This window comes from Acomys russatus, chromosome 10, assembly GCF_903995435.1.
Source record: "Acomys russatus chromosome 10, mAcoRus1.1, whole genome shotgun sequence".
In the NCBI taxonomy this organism is placed as follows: domain Eukaryota; kingdom Metazoa; phylum Chordata; class Mammalia; order Rodentia; family Muridae; genus Acomys; species Acomys russatus.
The window spans coordinates 5110782-5131820 of NC_067146.1; the positions used below are offsets into that span (position 1 = coordinate 5110782).

Sequence of the window (21039 nt, forward strand, 5' to 3'; positions counted from 1 at the left end):
TTATTCTAATGCAGAAATCTGAGTGGTAATCACAAAAATTAGTACGTCCTTTTGTAGCATAAATTTTGCTCAAGGCTCTTTTTTGTTGTTGTTGTTGTTGTTTTTTCCCCCCAGGAGAGACTGTTTATATTTATCACAGGATATAAAATTGAAAATTTAGACTCCCCCAGTTTTGTTCTTGTCTTAAAAGCACAGAAAATTAAAAAAAAAAAAAACAAATATAGCGACACACACCTGTAATGTGTGCTTGGTAGGTTGTGGCAGAAAGGTCAAAAGTCACTCTGGACTACAGAGTGAGTTCTAGGGCAAATTAGGCAATTTGGCAAGACTTTGTCTCAAATTAAAGTTTACAAAAGGGTAAGTCGGTAATGGGAGGGCGGAGGGAGGGGGCTGGTGAGGCAGTGAAGTCAATAAAAGGCTTGAGATACAAGTAAGAGGCCCTGAGTTTAATGTCCTGGCCCCATGTAAAAGAGCCAGTCTTGATGGCCTATGCTCAATTACAGTGCTGGGGAGGCAGAGGTAGGTAGATCCCTGGGGCTTTCTGGCCAGCTAGCCTAACCTAATCAGTGACCTGTGCCAAAACGCAAGGTGGATGGCCGCTGAGGAAGGACAGCTGAGGTTGGCTTCGGGCCTGCACGTATGTGAACATGCATATATTCACATATACACTGTTGGGTTCAGAGTAGAAGCCGAGAAAACTCACTTCAGACACAGAAGCTTAAAATAAATCTTTATTTTCTGAGCTCAGAGAGGCGACCAGTTTGCGATCTGAAACGCAGCCCTGAGAGGAAGTTGCATGACGTATTAAAAGGTGAACCTCACAATTAGCTCATACAAGGGTGTGGATGGTGGAACAGGGTGGTCAGCTCTGGCTCAGGTAATTTGGCTAATAAGTTCTAGCTAACCTTGAAAGTGTGCCTGGCAGTTGGGGCAGCTGGGCTTGTGGTTTGGGGGAATTTTTGCTGATTTATAAGGCCATAGGCTATGCTGATCATAACATAGCCAACCTGGTCTTGTATAGACATCTTCATATCAGCAACAAGCTAAGACAATGGGGCTCGTGGGCCTGAAGTAAAAATATAAATATATTACTCAAAAGGAGCAGGCCTCAACAGAGATGAGTGCTTGTTAGGTTACTTAGGCTATCTTAACTCCATCTGTAGGAGGCAGGCATTGAGCGGTGATCCCCCCGGCCTCAGCCTCCTGAGTAGCCTGGATTACAGGCCCTGTTTAGTGGTTTTTGTTCTTGTTCAATAAAGACATACAATATTAGTTTTGTGCTCAGTACAGCTGAAGTGCCTTGTAAATGCTAATTCATATGTTTACAAAATGCTTGGTTTCATTTTTCCCATCTTACAGAGGGCAACCAAGGTTCATAAATGCTAAGCACCTCCCAGCTGGACTGTACAGTTATTTTTGTAAACACATTGGTATTATGTTGTGGGGGAATGTCTTCTGACATGGGTAATTGTAATGACTACCACCACGATGATTATGGACGTGGCCTTTGAAATTGTAGGCAAGGCCCCAATTAAATGCTTTCTATCATAAGAGTTGCCGTGGTCATTGGTGTCTCTTCACAGCGATCACATAGGCAGTAGCTGAAAGCCTTAACTGATCCACAGGCAGCAGACAGAGAGTCCTGGGCCTGGTTTGGACTTTTGAAACCTCAAAGCTTACCCCTAGTGACACCCCTCCTTCAACCAGGACACCTCTCCTCAAATCAAAGGACACCTTCTACTCCTTCCAAACAACTCAACAACTGAGGGGGTCATTTTTATCTAAACCACCACTGAAACCTATCACCAAAGTCCGTGCACTCACTCACTGCCGCATAGTGCCCTTGGGTGTTTTTCAAAGCTGTAGCGAACACAGACCTTAATAGGCCGAAGCTTCCAGCACTTCCTTGAACTCAGTTACATTGGCCTGCTGTTTATGGGTGGTCGTATTTTGCTGTGTGTGCTTTCTTATGTCTAACTGATGTGCATGTATACACAGGTATACTTTTCAGCAAATGAAAGGATTTCAAAGATTAATTTATCCCCTTCCTCCTCCCCTTCCTCCTCCCCTTCCTCCTCCCCTTCCCCATTTCTTCCTTTATCTTTGTCAAGTGTTTGAGGTCACATTTAGGGCCTTGTGTATGATAGGTAAGGGCTGTCTTACTGAGCCGTATCCCCACTTTATGTCAGGTTCACTGTATCCACATAGTAAGAAATGACTCACCTTTCCACAGTAAAAAATGTCTTCCCTCTTTACCTTCCCCTCTGCTACCTTTTCTGCAATGGCCTCTCCAACTTCATGCTCATTGTGGTAGAGGAAGGCCCCGTCAAAGTGCCGGTATCCCTCGTCAATGGCTATTTTCACTGCCTCACGGGTCTTCCCAGGGACCTTATGTGATAGAGATGGTAAGTGCGGGGAGAAGAGAAATGGGTTTTAAACTTGAGTTTTAAAGGACATCCCACGATACATTGTTTTATAGCTCACACAGCACTTCCCAACTCCATGCTTTTATGGTTGGGAGATCATGGAGCTAGGAGAAACTGAAGAGAACTGCCTGATTCAGCGTTCCATCTATCCACCTCAGCTTGTCCTTGGTACGGCACCTTCAGAAATGTGAACTCATCGGTATTGCCAAAGCAGTGTGCAGAATCAAAGATCTGGATGTAAAACCATAGGGGTTCATTTCACATCTCAGCTCTGGGCCTTAGCAGTCTAATCTGGAGCGGTGTATTTAACCTCTCTACACTCAGTGTTCCTGTCTGTCAGTGGGCTGAACTGGTACTGATTTTTTAATGTGAGGATTATGTTAGAAAAATGCATGAAGATCTGGTGCATAGTTAAGTGTTTAGAACACTTTCAGCTATGGTTTAAATTTTACTTATATCTCCAAACAGTCTGATGTCCCTCTCACAAATGTGTCTACTAGATTAGTAAGTACTGCTTAAACATGCTTTAAGTATTATTATGAGGCTCTAGGGTTGAGCAAGCAACGGTCTTTTCTTTTTTGTTTTTGTTTTTGTTTTGTTTTTGTTTTTTCATATATATTTATTTGATTACACATGCATAAAACAAACTACATGCACTAAGGGAGAACCACATGGCAATCATGAGTTCTATAAATGCTCTAACCAACTAAACCTAATTGTAAAACTAAACTATCTGATCTTCAACACCCCTCAGAGACTTGAGAAGGGACAAGACTTAAATTCCTGAGTGAACCAGCAGTGCAGGTTAGCAGCTTCCAAAATGAACAAAATGACTGAGACAGTTTACTGCCTGAGCCATCACCCAACACTCTCTATAACGTTGGAGCCTCATCTTCAGCTTTCTGGCCTACAAGGCAGGAACTATTGAGGACTTGCTTATCCTGTCTTGGCAGAGTTTGGCCGTCGACTCTGCCTGTATCTGAGCTGCCCATTTTTAGGCAGAATTTTGTTTGTGGCAGGAACGAGGACATTTTGCCCAGTGCTTGATTTGCCACATTTGAAGCCATCTCCATCAGGAGGTTCTTTGATGCTTATCATTGCAATGATCTTTTCTAGTAGACTTGTCAGGTTACTGAGGACGAGAGGGAGTGTCAGTAGTTACAACTGAGTGTGATAAGTGCTATAGAGTTGAGGAATAGGGGCTGTGTGTCAACATGTGTAAGCTAGGGCGTGGAGAGTGGGAAGAAGTACCCTTTCATCCCCTTTGATTTGATCCTTAGGTGTTTAGTATAGGGGGCTGGAAGATGGCTCAGTTGGTAAACTGTCTGCCATGCTAACATGAGGACCTGAGCTTGGATCCCTAGCACCCACATAAAAGCCAAGCATGATGGGGAGAGTCTGTATCCCCAGTGCTGGCTTGCGGAGCAGAGTCAGGCAAGTTGATCCTTGGAGCTCATTGGTCTGACATTGTACCAACTGGTGAGCTCTAGGTTCAATGGAAGACCCTGTCACAAAAATTAAGGCAAAGGGGCTGGAGAGATGCCTCAGCAGTTAAGAACACTGACTGTTCCTCCAAAGGATCTGGGTTCAATTCCCAGCACCCACATGGCAGCTTATAACTGTCAGTAACTCCAAGATCTGACACCCTCACACAGACATACATGTAGACAAAACACCAATGTACATAAAAAATAAAAATAAAAACTATTTAAAAAAATAAAGCAGAGAACAACCAAAAAAAAGACACTCAATGTCAACCTCCGGCCTCCACATACAGTCACACTCATGCACACATCCACTCACATCCACACACATACACATACCAAGTTTAGTAGCAGACAAACGAGCAAGTACAAAGACAGGGAGAGGCAGGTAGAGGAACAGAGGACAATGCAGTCAAAGGTACCGAGGTGAGAGAGATGCTACGGAACTCAGGTTGTATTCTTTGTTTTGTTTTGGATCTCTGTGTGCGTACATGTGCGCATTTTATATGTATATATCGATTTGTGTGCACACACTCACCTGTGGATGTGTGTGTGAAGGTCAGGATCAATCTCAGGTGTACTCTCTGTACAACTGTGGAGGACAGGCAACCTGTGGGAGTCAGCTCTCTCCTTCTACTACGCTGGTCCCACGGTTTGAATTAAGGTCGCTTAACTCAGGTCATCAGTCTTGGTAGCAAGTCTCTTTCCCCACTGAGCTGATTTGCCAGCTCCATACTGCACCACTATGTTTTTGTTTGGTTGGTTGACTGGTTTTGCTTTGTTTGAGACAAGGTCTCTCATTGAATCTGGAGTTCTAGGTTTTGACTAGACTGGGTGGCCATTGGCATTGGGATCTGCCTGTTACTGCCCTCGCAGGCCTGGGGTTAGAGGCACATGCCACCATGCCTGGCTTTTTCTGTGGGTGTCAGGGGTCTGAACTCGGGTCTTCATGGTTGTGAAGCAAATGCACTAGTCAGTGAGCATCTCCCCAGCTGGAGATCATGATTTGCGTGTAGTGAGAGTGGCGGCTGATGAGCTGGGCTGAAAGTCAGCTAGCATATAAAGGCTTGCAATGCAGGGTGACAGATCTGGAGTTTATTGTTGATAATGACTGGAAGTGGGACATGACCACAGAAAGACCCTGAAAGCTGCTTCTCTGACACCCTCGCTTTGAGTTGGCATCCCAGTCACCATGAAGTGACCAGTTTTGCTCCATCATGCTCAACACCCTGAGAGTTGGCATTACCACAGAACCAAAGCGACTCTGGTAAGCAACCGTGGCTCTGAATTTCAGTGAGAGAAGGGTTGTTCTAAGCAGAACCTATCTGTGTGGTGATTTTTATTTTTCTGATTTCTGTTTTCTGGTACTGGGCATAGTTCTAGAGCCAGATGCCGCTTTCCCTGCTTCTACGGTTGCTAAGGAGTCTACAATTTTCTCTTAGAGTTTACATGCCCACACAACAAGACAGTTTTCTTCATACTGAAAGCATCTACAAACTTATATTTAAAAGTGAATCTAGCCTGCAGCCCACAGACCACATCTAAACAAGGGTGACCATGAATGCATCTCTACACAAATTCACAAACTTACTTTTAAAATGTTGTGATTTTATTTTCAGTTTCTTAAGGCATGAGCTCTATAGGTGATGACGCCATGTTGCAGTTCAAAAATCTAGAATTGGATATGCCTGCCTGGCACCTATTCATAAAACACCCTCTAGACTGAACTAAAAATTTTCGAGTAAAATTTTTAAAGTAACTTATAAATCATAAATTCACAAGTCCCTGTCCCTCACTCCACTCTGGTTGTAAGCCTTCAGTTGATTTTTAAGGAGAAAGAAAGAAAAACAATTTCAGTTTGCAATTGAAAAACTTTAAAATGTGACCAGATAAAGTTCAGTCTTTGATTTAAAGTCTGCTACACACACACACACACACACACACACACACACACACACACACACACACACACGGACTTACCGGTCTAGGATCTGAGTAGGTACCAAGCCCAATGACAGGAATGGTGTTGCCATCGCTCAGAGGTAGCCGGTGGTCTGTGGCACTGAGGTTCATCATAGAGAAGGGACCTGAAGCATCTAGTTTTAGCAGTGATTCCGAACAGCACGGGAGATGCGTTATTTGAGAAGATATCCTAGGGCCGATTGCATAAAAAGAACTGAGTACTAGGAGGAGGAGTGGGGCAGAGAAAAAGATAAACAAATAGATTTCTCAATTCCCCGTGTTCCCCTGGAACATGGAGTTGTCAGCAGGGCTGTTGTTTTTGAAGGTGATCATCAGCTTGAAGGGAGCCTCTTGATGCGTTGTACTTGGTGTTCTTCAAAGGAAAAAATGTACTTGGTTCCTTTCTTTCTTTCTTTCTTTTTTTAGGAAAGCAATCTCTCTGGCTTCTGTCAGGGGGGTTTATTGGCAAATAACAGAGTCATCCTAAACTTCCTTAAACTATAAAGAACTTAGCTCATATTGGCTGGGAGGTGGCAAGGCTGGCTCTCTAGTCTCTAGTGATAGGAACACTAACTAGTCCACTGTGATATCCTAACTCTCACGCTTCATTAAAGCTGATGACCTACCCAAACACCATCTCCAAATAGAGTCCTTCATTTATCTCTGAGAGACGCATTTTCAAGGTCCACAATAAATGTCTGAAACTGCACATGGAGGATGCTATTTCCTGTACCTATATATGTCACACTTTTGTCTTTTCACTTAAAGGAACCACTTTACAGTTTCTCTTTGGCATTTGAATGACCAGAATCACCGTTGTCTTACTTTGGAGTCAAGATGAATAAGTAAGATCTATTTGAATTTAAGCATGTTAATATTACAACAGGCCGGCTAGTGGAGGCACACACCTTTAATTCCAGCACTTGGGAGGAAGAGAGAGGTGGGTCTATGAGTTTGAGGTCAGCCTGGTCTAAGGAGCCAGTTCCAGGACAGCCAGGGCTACACAGAGAAACCCTGTCTCAAAAAAAAAAAAAAAAAATCAAGTCAAATCAAATCAATATTACAACGATCAATTAGATGCCTGAGGTGGCTACCAAGTAATTAATGTGTAATCAGCTCTTCTCACTCTATAACACAATATCCAAGATAAGTCAACTGCTAAGGAAGAAAGGCGTATCTTTCAGCAATCATTACTTTGGGCCTGTGGCAGCATGGTGTATGATGGTGGGAGCATGTAGCATACTCCTGCAAGGTGGCCAAACTGGAAAGAGAGAGAGCAGACTCACTTTGACTAGACTCTACTTCTGAAGAGTTCCAGGACAGAGTCATTGCCTCCATTCCCAAGAGAGAAACAGGCTAATCATGAAGAGACCAATGTGACACTCATACCCAGCAAGGCACACACTCAATCCTGTAGCTCCGAGTCTGACACATGGTGTGACCCCGGGAGCTGAGACAGCCGCACCACTATGGCCTTGCTGGTTTCAGCTCCCCCTCCATACCCCCCCCCCAACCGCCCCGTGGCTGCCTTCAGCTTTCCTTGACAGACATTCCATGTCTTTGGCATTTCCAACTTCCCAAGGTCTCCCTGGCAGCTTGAGCTGGCGGATTCATTTATCCTGTCAGCGCCTCCTTGAAGTGACACCACCAACCCTGCCGCCTGCTGCTGGCTCCCCAGACCGCCTTTTGAAACCCAAGCAGAAGCGACTGCATGCATTTCACGTGTTTGTTATCCTCATGAGCTGTTCCTCATGGGGCATCTAAGCCAGCAGTGGCTGTGGTCCTGTGGAATCCCCACCAGCCCTCAAAGCGCCCCTCCTCTTCTAGTGCTGCTCTCTTTAGTGACCATGGCCATGCCTTGCTTGGTAGCAAGAGCAGCTGCACCCTTTCCTAGCCCAAACTGCAAATTCTATAATTCTACCTGTTCTTACTACAAGCATGGCTGAAAACAACCAGGGACGGCCAGGCTGCAGGCCAAGTTTTTCTCTGCTAGACAAATCAGGCCTATAAATTCTCTGAGTGCAGCACAGGTGGCTTGTTGTCTGACCCCAATGGGAACAAGGGCTTTGTTGGGAACTAGATGAAAGGCCACCTCATCTGGAGAAAAAAATGATTTATGTTTCTAGAATATCTCCTGTACGTGGTAGCACTTCCTTCTCTGGGTCTGACCCTCTGTCTGCATTGCGGCTCGGATCCCTTTGTGCTGATCCTCCCTGAAATCTGGGAGCTTCTTGATGTGTGAAGTCTTTACCAGTCATCTCTTTTATCTTCCTCCCTCTTCTCTCCAGAAGCTTCTGTCATGTTATGGTAGATACTGGTACTGGTCCAGCTTGACACTGCCTGGTGTTTGCTGGGCTTAGGCATTTTTCTTCTGCAGTGAGTTTCTGTTATAATGATTTCTTTATGTATAGGTGATTTGTCTGCATTTATGTATGTTCATGCAGTGTTTGAAGAGTCCGGGAGAAGGCACTGGGTCCCCTGGGATGGGAGCTGCAGACCATCATGAGGCACTGTGTGAGCGCTGGGAGTGGAACCCAGGTTCCTCTGGAGGATCAGCCAGTGCTGTTAACCACTGAGCCGTTTCTCCAGCCTCTACAGTGAGTTTTTTTTTTTTTTTTAACTTTAATTATTGTGATTTTCATTCTCAAAATTCCAATTAGGGGTGGGGTGATAGCTCTGTTGGTAAAGTGCTTGAGTGAGTTTCGTTCCAGGACGTGGTGGTACCCCACTTGTTATGTCCGAACTGGGGGTGTAGAGACAGCAGGACCCCTACGGCTTGCTGGTAAGCCAGCCTCGCCTAATCACTGAGACCCTGAGATCCTCAGAAAACAAGGTAGATAGCTCCTAACAAAGAACATCTGAGGTCGATCCCTGGCCTCCACTTACACACACACACACACACACACACACACACACACACAAACTCCTTGTCCTGAATGCTCCCACAAGTTCACGTACATGCACACTTCTTCCACATATACACCCACAGCACACTAAATAAATGAATACATTTTAAAAGGAGATTTATTTATTTGTGTATTTTATGCATGTAGGTGTTATATCTGCATGTACAGGCTTTGGATCTCATGGGATGACAGTTATAGATGGCTGTGAGCAACCATGTGGGTGCTGGGAATTGAACTTAGGACCTCTGGAAGAGCAGTCGGTATTCTTGAGTGCTGAGCCATCTCTTTTTTAAATTTTAGGTTTTGATTTTATGCACATTGGTGTTTTGCCTGCATGTATGTCTGTGTGAGGGTGTCAGATCTTGGAGTTACAGACAGTTGTGAGCTGCCTTATGGGTGCTGGGAATTGAACCCAGGTCCTTTGAAAGAGCAGTCAGTGCTCTTAACCACTGAGCCATCTCTCCAGCCCCAACCGAGCCATCTCTTGAGCACAATAAGTACATTAAAAATACATAATTAGGATAAATGTTTGATTTCTTTGAAGACATTTCTTTTTTTATTTTTTAATTTTATTTTATTAATTTATTCATATTACATCTCATTGGTTGTCCCCTCCCTTGTATCCTCCCATTCCTCCCCTCCCCTATGACTGTGACTGAGGGGGACTTCCTCCCCCTGTATATGCTCATAGGGTATCAAGTCTCTTCTTGGTAGCCTGCTATCCTTCCTCTGAATGCCACTGGGTCTCCCCATTCAGGGGACGTGGTCAAATATGATTTTTTTGAAGACATTTCTTAAGTAGTGCTCACTGGATGACTTATGTTCTCAGGCCTCTCTGCAGAATCCTGTGTTTGTTCTGGCATTGAGGAGGTTAGATACTTTCGTCATTGCTGCTCTGAAGATATCACCAACCAGAAGAATACCATCTGGGGTGTCTCAGCATTGGCGTCTCTTCTCTTTTACCCAATGCATTTGGGTGCTGGATTCTCCTCCTTGTTCACAGTCAATATGGACTTAGATCATGTTGAGGACTTTCTGAATATTAGGTTTGTAAGTCTGGGTCCTTCTTAAGTGTTATACACTATACATTTTGTAGACTACAAATCCCATGGGCACTAGGCGTGCTGGCACACGCCTGTAATCCCAGCACTTGGGGAAGCAGAGGCAGGAGGATCTCTAAGAATTACAGGGTAGCCTGTTCTACACAGGACAGCAGAGTACAAAGAACACCTGTATTGGAAAAAAAAAAAAAAACAGACAAACAAAAAAACAAATGCCACTGGCTTCTCTCTATGCACTTTGGTTCCCCACCTGCTCTGCTCTCAAATCCTGATGGAACCTTTCAACCTATCCTGCGCACACAGCACTGATAGCCAGGCTGAGTCAGTGGTCCACCTGCTGCGACTTCTCAAAGACATCTTCATGCGGAGGATCGCATTCCTAAACCCTCCATTGCCTCATCTCCTTGTTACTCTCTAGTGCTTTGCTTTGCTTTCAAGATTATTTCAGTGTGTGTGTGTGTCTGTGTGTGTGTGAGAGAGACAGACACAGAGACACAGAGACAGACAGACAGACAGAGAGGAGGCAGGTGCCCACAGGGGCCAGAGGAGAGCATCATGTTCCCTGGAGCTGGAGTTAAAGGCAGTTTTGGCCCCTGATGTGGGTGCTGGGAAGCAAACATGCACTCTTGTTTGTTTGCTTGTTTGTTTGGTTTCAATAACCCTGACTGCAGTTTCCTCATCCCCCACTCCTCCCATTCCCTCCCACCCCAGCTTCCCTCCCTCCCAGATCCACTCCTCCTTTGTTTCCCTTCAGAATATCCACTGACACAGCATAAAAAGATACAACAAGACTAGGCACATAACCCTCCCATCAGGGCTGGGCGAGGTAACCCAGCAGGAGGAAAAGGGTCCCAACAGAAGACAAAGAGTCAGAGACACCCCTACTCCCCCCGTTAGGAGTCCCACAAAAAAACGCCGAGCTAACAACCATAACATCTATGAAGAGGAGCTAGCACACACCCATGCAAGTTCTATGATTGCTGCTTCAGTCTCTGTGAGCCCCTATGAGCCCGCCTTAGTTGAAGTCTGTAGACTCAATTTTCTTAACCAAACTATTTTATTAACAACTTATTGACTGAGCTTACGTCAATTATAACCAGATTAACCAAAACAGTAGGAAATGAAGATTAATTGACACAACAACAAAACCTTAAGGATATCAGTCCCAAGGAACGATTCTCTGATTGGGAGCCGCAGGATTTCTTCCACTGGAACGGGGGGGGGGGGGGGGGGGTAATAAGACCTCAGAGCCTCAGCAGGAGCCAGAGCTCTGAAGCCTTCCCTCAAGCGGATTTCTCTAGGAGCGTCTTGAAGGGCAGCGATGAACAACTAAATCTATCCCAAGTCTCCAATCCGCCTAGCCGCCAGTTCTGGGCTCATTTATATATCTCCTCCCAGAGTCTATTCACAGGATCTTTTTCATCTGGTAGCAATTAAGCTCTTGCACGAGGTGGTTGCTCTTCTAGTGAATTAACATCACCTGTTCTCTTACTAGGCCGTTCGATCCCACACTTGGGATCCTAAAGAACAGGTTTCTCTCTTTCAGAAGTCTGTGACACTTGTTCTCCTGGAATCTTCCATCACAATGGCTCCTACGTCTCTTCTCCGTCTTCCATGGGGTTCCTAGAGGTCCAAGGGGAGGGACCTGATGGAAATTTCCATCTTGGGCTCTCTTTCCCCCCTAACGGTAGCCTCTGGGTCTCTGCATCTGCGCCTATCAGCTACCAGAGGTAGCCTCTTTGATGATGATTGTGCTAGGCACCCATTTGTGAGTATACAAGAATATCATTAAGAATCATTTTATTGATCTTTGTTGCTATCATAGGTTACCGAGCCTCCAGTTCTAGTCATCTAGGAGGTGTCAGGCTTGGGCTCCCTCTGGTAGTGTAGGCCTTAAGTTAGAGCCATCTTTGGTTGATTACCCTCACACGCTCTGTGTCTCCACTGCCGCAATACACATTGCAGGCAGGATAGATTATAGGTCTAAGGTTTTGTGGCTGGGTTGATGTCCCAGGCCCACTTCTGTGGGTGTGGCTGGTTCAGACTCCGAATCCTCCCTCCCTTACTAGGAGTCCTTGCTAGGGTCACCCTTATAGAGTCCTGAGAATTTCTCCTGGACCAGGCTTTCATTCTCCACCTCCCTCATCCTTACCCCTGTCCAGCCAAATGCCTTCCAATTCTAGTCCTCCCTCCTCCCCCTGCCTGATCTCTCCTGTTCCCATCCCCACCTGCCCCCCACTTCACCCACAAAATCTATTCTACTTCTCCTTCTCAAGGAGACATATGTATCTTAAAACTGTCTTTCTGGGTCTGTGGATTGTAGCATGATTACCATTGATTTAACAGCTAATATCCACTTATAAATGAGTACATAACATGTTTGTCTTTCTGGGTCTGAGTTATGTCACTCAGGATGATTTTTTTTTTTTCCAGTTCTGAAATGACATTTTTTTTTTTTTTTAACAGCTGAGGAACACTCCGTTGTGTAAATGTACCACATCTTCTTTATCCACTCTTCAGTTGAGGGACATCTCTGTTGTTTCCAGTTTTTTGGCTATTAGGAATGAAGCTACAGTGAACATAGTTGAGTGAGTGTCTTTGTGGTAGGATGGAGTACCCTTTGGGTATATGCATAAGAGTGGTATAGCTGGTTCTTGAGATAGATCAATTCCATTTTCTGAGGAGCTGCCATATTGTTATCCATAGTGGTTGTACAGGTTTGCACTCCCACTAGCAGTGGAGGTGTAGTCCCCTTGCTCCGCATTTTCCCCAGCATGAGCTGTCACCTGTGTTATTCATCTTAGCCATTTTCACAAGTGTAAGACGGAATCTCAAAGTGGATTTGAGTTGCATTTCCCTGATGGCTAAGGATGCTGAACATTTCTTCAAGTGTTTCTCAGCCATTTTGTTTTCCTCTATTGAAAATTCTCTGTTTAGATCTGTACCCCATTTTTAAAGTGGGTTGGGTTTTTTTTTCGTTTGTTTGTTTGTTTGTTTTGATATCTAGTTTCTTGCATTCTTTATATATTTTGGATATTAGCCCTCTATTGGATGTGGAGTATGTGAAAATCTTTTCCCACTCTGTAGGCTGTCATTTTGTCCTATTGATGTTGTGTTTTGCCTTACAGAACTTCTTCAGTTTTGTGAGATCCTATTTATTGATTGTTGATCTTAGTGCCTGTGCTGTGCCTGTTCAGGATGACGTTTTCTGTACCAACATGTTCAAAGCCATTTCCCACCTTCTCTTCGATCAGGTTTAGTGTGTCTGGGTTTATGTTGAGCTCTTTGATCCACTTGGATTTGAGTTTTATGCAGGGTGATTAATATGGATAGAACTATTTGCATTCTTCTACATGCAAGTTAGCTATCCATTTAGACCAACACCACTTGCTGAAGATGTCTTCTTTTTTCAATTGTATGTTTCTGTCTGGCTCCTTTATCAAAAATCGGATGTTCATAAAGATATGGATTTATGTCTGGGTCTTTGATTTGATTCTACTGATAATGTGTCTTTTCTTCTTCTTCTTCTTCTTCTTCTCCTCCTCCTCCTCCTCTCCTCCTCCTTCTTTTTTTTGGTTTTTTTTTTGTTTTTGTTTTTGTTTTTTGTTTTGTTTTTTGGTTTTTTTGAGACAGGGTTTGTCTGTGTAGCCGTGGAGTCCTGGACTCACTTTGTAAACTAGGCTAGCCTCAAATTCACAGAGATCTGCCTGCCTCTTTCTCCCCAAGTGCTGGGATTACAAGCATGGGCCACTGCTCCTGGCCAATGTGTCTATTTTTACGCCAATACTATGTGGGGTTTTATTACTATTGCTCTGTAGTACAGCTTGAAATCAGTGATGGTGATACTTCAGGGAGTTCTTTCAGTGTTCATGATAGTTTTAGTTGTCCTGGGTGTTGAAGGCCAGCTTCAGCTTTTCTCAATGAGGGCTTCTACTGATGGTGGCAAGTGTAGGCCAGAACTGATTGTAACTGGTGGAGGCTCAGAGCTGGAGTAGACTGCTACTGATGGTACCCAGAGACTAGGGAAAAAGAAAGAAGGAGAAAAGAGATAGCACGCGCACACACGCACACACACACACACACACACACACACACACACACACACACACGAAGCAAAACAAGCCCTTATGAACAGGTTCCAACAAGTGTCAACAACTTCACACATGCACGTGCATATTCACACACTATTGGGTGGATGGAGCAAACTTCAAAGGCTCCAAGTATTTTTGCAGATATAAACATTTTTGTGGACAGAACAAAACTCCAGCAAGCAAGCTCCAACAACTCTATTTTTTCTCACAGCTTATATATCAGAGCAAAACCTTTCAAACAGTACAAAAATCACAATGTGATTACATTCTATTTTTCTTTAAGTGAACTATTACAATGAGTATACCTAAGAAAAACAGGTTCCTCAATACCCTCACATGATCAAATATTTTATGCATTATGCATGAAAACAAATTATTCCCAAGAACCCACATACACTTGCAATTAAGCAACTTGTTATAGATTAACAAAGTGCAGGCAAGCATTTTTTTTTTTCCAGCCAGTCTTCCTTTACTAGCAGGCTGCAAAGAAAGAATCAATTATCTTTAAAAATAATCTTATAAAAAATCTTAAAAGAATCACAAATCTAAACTTTTATATTTAAAACAGTCATTTCTACCTTAAATCCACATCTACTCATTAATAATTTTCATTAAATCATATCAGCAGGCTGAGGGCAAAGTGGGTACAATAAGCTAACCATCACCAGGCCAACTTCCATGTGATCGTTACGTCAGCCAGTGCTAATCATCACCAGGCCAGCTTCCGTGTGATCGTTACGTCAGCCAATGCTAATCATCACCAGACCAGCTTCCGTGTGATCGTTACCTCAGCCAATGCTAACCATCACCAGGCCAGCTTCCATGTGATCGTTACGTCAGCCAGTGCTAATCGGGGTATTGTTCTTGCTTCATAACTTCAAAAAGTCCCCAGCTCAACTATTAAAAGTGTACTTTTTGCCAGGCATCGTGGTGGCGCACACCTTTAATCCCAGCACTCGGGAGGCAGAGGCAGGTAGATCGCTGTGAGTTCGAGGCCAGCCTGGTCTACAGAGCAAGTCCAGGACAGCCAAGGCTATACAAAGAAACCCTGTTTCAAAACAAAACAAAACAAAACAAAACAAAACAAACAAACAACAACAACAAAGCCCTTTTGGCCTGTGTGCTCTCTCCCCTTCCTCTAGAATCTTTGCAACCTCTCTGGCTTTGTATTTTTCTCTGCCCCATTCTGCACACTGGTGCTAAAACAAAAACATGTTTATATCCAATTAACAGTACGCAAAACAGGACGAGGGGGCTTTTTGGTTCTTGGTATTGTCTGGCTGTTCATTGCTGCACTTCGACTTGCTCCAAGAGAGACTGTACCAGTGAAGGCTCTGGGCTCCAACTGCTGTTCCAGGTTCCAGCAGCAACTTTGGTGGAATTACTGTCTGCTGAAATCCTGCTAACTACACCAGGGGAATCGCTCCCAGGAACTGAATTCAACAAGGTCTACTTTTCCTGTTCCCCTAAGTCTCCTTTCTCTTCTATCTATCTAGGTTAGGTGGGTTGGAAGGGAGGTATAAGCATTTAAAGAACCCCAAATAAAGTAGGTTTGAAAAAGCTGGAGCCTACAGGTTGGGCCAACATGCTTTGAGCATAATGGGTAACTTAACTCCTAATGTTGTGGAGGAAGATACAGGTTTTCAAGATATAGCGATGCTCTTTCAGGGTGTCAGCAGAATTGTAGCTGCTGTTGCAAAGTTCTTTTCTGCTTTACACCTAGAGGGAATTTTTTGGTTTTTTTTTTCTTGGTCTTTTTATAGTATAACATTTTTTTAAAAGATTGGAAGAAAGAAGGATAAGATATGAAAACTGGAAGGGGTCAGTAAGTTTTATTGTTCTGGAAAGGGTTACAGGGTTGGCCGTACAACTAGAGAATTTGCAGGTGAAGGTTGAAGCATTTGGAAAACAAAAAGCACTGTTGGTAAAGGAACAACACCTGGCAACTGAGAGCCAGTGATTCCCACAATTGCTGCCGTGTCCAGCTCCACGTGCCAGGTGGCCAGGATCCCAAGAATGGGATGGGGAACAGACTTGTGAGAGAGCAGGTGATGTTATTCACTTAGAAATTGAACCACTTTAGTGGCGGGGGACACTTGGTTGTTACCAGCTGAAACACATCCTAATACAGACTCTGAGAGGAGATATACGTAGGTAGGTAGGTAGGTAGGTAGGTAGATAGATAGATAGATAGATAGATAGATAGATAGATAGATAGATAGATAGATAGATAGATAGATAGATATGAGCCCACAAAAGGAATAGGAGCTTTTAGGGTCTTGGCTGTGTTTGGCTGTTCATCGCTCCACTTAGAGATGCTCCTAGAGAGAACTGCACCAGCAAAGGCTTCGAGGCTTTGGGCTCAGGCTGAGGGTCTGGGTTCCGGTTGCTTTAGGTTCCAGGAGCAACGTTGGTGGAATTGCCGGACTGCTGAAATCCTGCCGACTATGCCAGGGGAATCACTCCCAGCAACTAAATTCAAAAAGGTCTACTTTTCCTGTTCTCATTAACCTCTTTTCTCTCCCCTCTAGGGTAGATGAGTTGGAAGGGAGGAATACACATTTAAAGAGCCCCCAAATAAAGTAGGATTGGAAAAGGCAAAGCCTACGTGTGTGTGTGTGTGTGTGTGTGTATGTGTGTGTGTGTGTGTGTGTGTGTGTGAGAGAGAGAGAGAGAGACAGACAGACAGACAGACAGACAGACAGAGAGAGAGAACCTTAAATTTGGATTTTATACCAATGTATCAAAAATAAGCTTATAAATACACAAAATTCTATACCAATAAATTAAAAATAACCTTATTTGAGAGTAATAATTAGAGCCTTAAGTTGAGGAATAGATTCAATAATCTACCCTTTGTCCTATCACCTCTCTATATATATTTTCTCTATTCCCCTTTGTTTCTTTTCAACCCCTAACTCCATACCTAATAAAGAAACAAAGATGGAGAAGAGAAAAAGATAGGGAAGAAACCCTTTAGTCTAACCTTGTTTTCTCTCTGAATAAGACCATTAATAACTTATGACCAACTCCTAATGATAATAAATATCCATAGTCTAAGAAAACAACCAAAAACTTATCCAACCCCCCTTAAGGAAAGTGGAGCATAATTCTCAAGGTTGTTCTTCATTGATTTTGGGACAAAGAACATCTTTTGGGGGGCTCAAATAAAATTGGAAAAATGGCTAAACTAGCAATAGCATTTGTGGTCCAGTCTCTAAATGTTGAGAAATTTCAGGCTTACTATAAGTCCTGTTTGGAACAATCTGAAATGCTGGATCAATTGAAATCAGTAGCTTTCTTCAAAGCTCTCCTGGGAGCCAGCTCTGATGAGGGACATCAGTTGAAGCCGGAACATGCAGGATTCTGGAATAGAAGTGTCAGCTTCTAGCATGCTGGAAGATCAATCTTGTTAGGTCTGATCCAGCATATCGGTGTCTGGTTCTTTTGTTCTGAAAACATATAATTTCCCACAAGCATTATACAGTCTACAGTCCTAAAATTATATATGTATGAGATGTGCAGGATGCATAGATCAATTATGGATAATTTTCTGCCCTTTGTATGAGCAGAAGAAAAGGCATCTGTAAATCGTCATTCATGCCATATCAAAGGATGGCATATACATGTCATGGGGACATGGTAGCCAACAAGAATTATTGGCCATACATATAAATTCGTGATCATGTTGAAATCAAAACAAGGTTGTATAGGTTCAAATACCCTCCTCCGGGCTCTTGGGTATCTGTTGTATTAGGCCAAGCTACTACCTGTCTCCCAAGAGAAGGCCTCACATTTACAGAGACAAGCTGGTTGCCCTGAGCAACAGAACAGGCATTACCTTTTAAATAAACTTTATATAAATTCCTTTCTACCTTCAATGCTAAAGCACACCCTAGGCACCTTGCATCTATTTAGAGGCTTTGGCCTGGGTTTCTACTTTTGTTGTGGCTACTTTTGTCTTTCCTTTTTTTCCATATGGAACGGGCAGTTATGCCTTTATAGCCAAACTTTATATAAATTCCTTTCTACCTTTAGAATTTAAGCATACCCTAGTGTCTTGTACCTGGGCTTTTACCATATGGAAAGGGTTTCTATGTCTTTATAGCCTTGTGTTTTGGGGACCTTATGCTGATTAATATAATATCACTTTGGGGCCAAAATATTTATTGGCATCAGTTTTCCCATGATAGCTCTATTTCCTAAGGAGACTTGTTGGCCTTTTAGGGCAGTATGACATCATTTCTCCTCATATAAACCTAGGATTGATAGGAATCTTCTAGATCAGTAAGGACATTATTATCTATTATTAAGAACAAACTTACATGGTCACTTTAAGAGAAAAAAAAAATGTGTCTTTTTGAATCCTAGACTTCCCAAGAATGTAGCTGGGTGCGATGGCATGTAGCTTACTTACCTGTGCCAATGGCAGCAGGCTTATGGAAGCATCAGTCTGTGCTGATGACGACAGGTGATTTTTAAATGACCTTTCTCCCCCACCCCCACCCCCGGGCCCCACCCTGCCTCAGCAAGGGCTTCAAAAAGCAGCTTATTGTATCAGCAGGGGGTTCCCTGGCCTGAATTCACTGTGTAAACCAGGCTGATCCCAGAATTCAGAGATCTGCCTGTCTCTGACTCCTTTCTGATGGGATTAAAGGTGTGTGCTATAGTCACTCTATTCAATTTTTTAAAAGCTCTCAAATCCAGTTAAAACCTTTAAAAGAATATCCTGTTTTAGCAAGGCCAAACAATAAACATCTCCTCTCTATTTCTCAATTTAGGGAAAAACAAAAACTTTTGAGCAAAAGTCAAGCAAAGAAACAAAAATTTAAGTTTTGGGCCGGTTGTGCCATCTCAGACCATAACAGTGAAGCTCTGTCCATTATTCCTTGGGATCTAGGCATTGTTAAAGTGTCCTGGTGGGTCCTTCCCGGAAATACTCAACAAACATCTCTCATCTAGAGAGTTCTGAGCTCCAGCCACCATCAACTCTATCAAGAAGAGTCCTGTTCCTTCCTTCCTTTCTATTGCTTGTCACTTAGTGCCTCATCCCTTGGCTTTCTTCCCACTTTCTCCATGAATTTTTGTAGAGAAATCATGGGAAACTGTGACCACCATTAAACACATTGCAATCAGGTACATGACAAAACCAAAACAAAGCCAGAAAAGGTCCAACTGCCTCTGCCATGGCGCTTTCCATTTTAGGTGCAGTTCTAGGCCTAGCTTCGTCTGGAAGGCCGCCAGCCTCCAGTTTCCTTTCTCCAGCTCCCATCACGTTTCCGCAGCCATGCTGTCTGTGAGGGCTGAGTTCACGGGCAGCAGCAGGCAGCAGCTTTTGTGAAATGCATTCATTTTGGGTTTCCCACTCTTCAACCAAGGAACTGACTTTCACCTAGAAATTTTTTTTTTAGGGTATAAACTTAGCTGCAAGCCCCACGTTGGGCACCATTTGTTGATGAATATTAATAATTAATATTCAGTCTTTATGTTTAGTAAAACCTTATTTATTCATTAATCAATAATTTCCACCAAATAACCACACATTGTGACTATGATTCATTCAAAATTAAGCATAAAGGTGAACATAATAACTAATCTATTATCCCATTATCAATTTATCTTCCTCCCATTCAAGATCCCCAGTACTTGAGTTATTATCTTCTTGGGAATCAGTCCATTCTCCTCCTCTCCTCCTCAAGTCCCTTGACCTCCAGCCTCACAACCTCCAAACTCCACCCCCTCTCTTCTGCCAAATCCCAAGCTTCAGCATTTTTTTACTAACCAATCAACTTTAAGTTAGGTGGACCAAGGTTTACAGAACAAAGACAGATATACACAAGAATGTGCTCATTTGAACAGGGACCAAATCTTGAGGGGCAATAACTAAAATTAAAATGCCTAGTATCAAACAAACCTCCAATAGTATACTATGCCAACTCTATTCTGCCTTAAATTAGAATTTCTTAAATTCTTAAATCACATTTCTTAGATTGATTTTTAATGTATTACTTGTTAATGTACATTTAAATATCAGGTTTCTTTTCTTGTCAGAAATGGCTGAAATTACCTTTTGTATAATCATATTCTGATATTTTATTTTTCTTTTCTTTCTTTTGTTTTGTATTATTTTTGGTTTCTTTTAAGACAAGGTCTTCCTATATAGCCCTGGCTGTCCTCAAATTCACTATGTAGACCAGTCTGCCCTCTAACTTGCAGAAATCTGTCTGTATTTGTCTCCCAACTGTTGGTATTAAAGGCATGCACTACTATGTCTGGCTTGTATACTGAGCATTTTCAAATTAATCTAAACACCAAGTGTTATTAGAGACTGTTGTTAAATACTCACATGTGTGAGTCCAATTAAAATACACCATTATGGTTATTAGTAAAAACCAAACACCAAGTGAGTGGTGTATGGTAACACACACTTGCAATTCCATAAGAAGGAGGCTGGAGGCAGGAGAAGCCAGGGTTCAAGGCTGACCTGGGCTACACAAGACACTATCTCAAAACTTGGTCTTAGCCAAAATGCCAACAAACAATAGACCCTGTCTCAGAAAAATCAAGAACCAGACAAAATAACAAAGCAAACCAAATATTAATTATGTAAACTTACAATTAAGTTATATTAAATACAAAAGAAATAAGCATTGCCAACCTTAGCATTTCCTCATTATTTTGCTGAAGTTCATTACTGTCTCTGTTCGGGAGGTTGCTGTCAATCTTGCTGAAGGTGGAGGTCTTAGGTAAGCCTGTGCTAACACGTAGCTTGGCCACCTTTGTCTGGTCTCTCTAGAAGCTGGAAACAGCCATAACATGAGCATAGACATAAGCAACAGAGAGGGACAAATGCCAAAAGCCTGGGCTCTCACCACAACAGATCTGTCAGAACACTTGACTGGACCACTGCTGGTGGGACCACTAAGAGAACTGACCTTAAGGGCACAGAGCTCTCAGTGCAGTGCCTGTGCCCTCCTCCTGCTGTATTCCCAGTCTATAGACAGTTCCTGGGAAACTGTGAGCCTCTATTTGCACCTGTGCCTAGTGGATCAGTCTCTCTTATCTGCTGACTGGATGAGTTTTCTAGAGCAGGTGAAGGTGAGGTTTTA

The 21039-nt window shown here is 43.1% G+C and overlaps 1 protein-coding gene across 1 annotated transcript in view; it reads right to left on the reverse strand.

The window, feature by feature from the left end:
• The window catches only part of Akr1d1 (aldo-keto reductase family 1 member D1), a 39011-nt gene extending 32921 nt beyond the window's left edge, over nt 1-6090 (reverse strand). Inside the window, exons 1-2 of the mRNA XM_051151721.1 lie at nt 5891-6090; nt 2224-2388 (exon numbers count right to left, since the gene is read on the reverse strand). Of these exons, the coding sequence (XP_051007678.1) occupies nt 2224-2388; nt 5891-5986 (261 nt within the window). The 5' untranslated portion in view covers nt 5987-6090. The remainder of the gene's footprint in view (nt 1-2223; nt 2389-5890) is intronic.
• Nucleotides 6091-21039: the final 14949 nt, after the last annotated feature.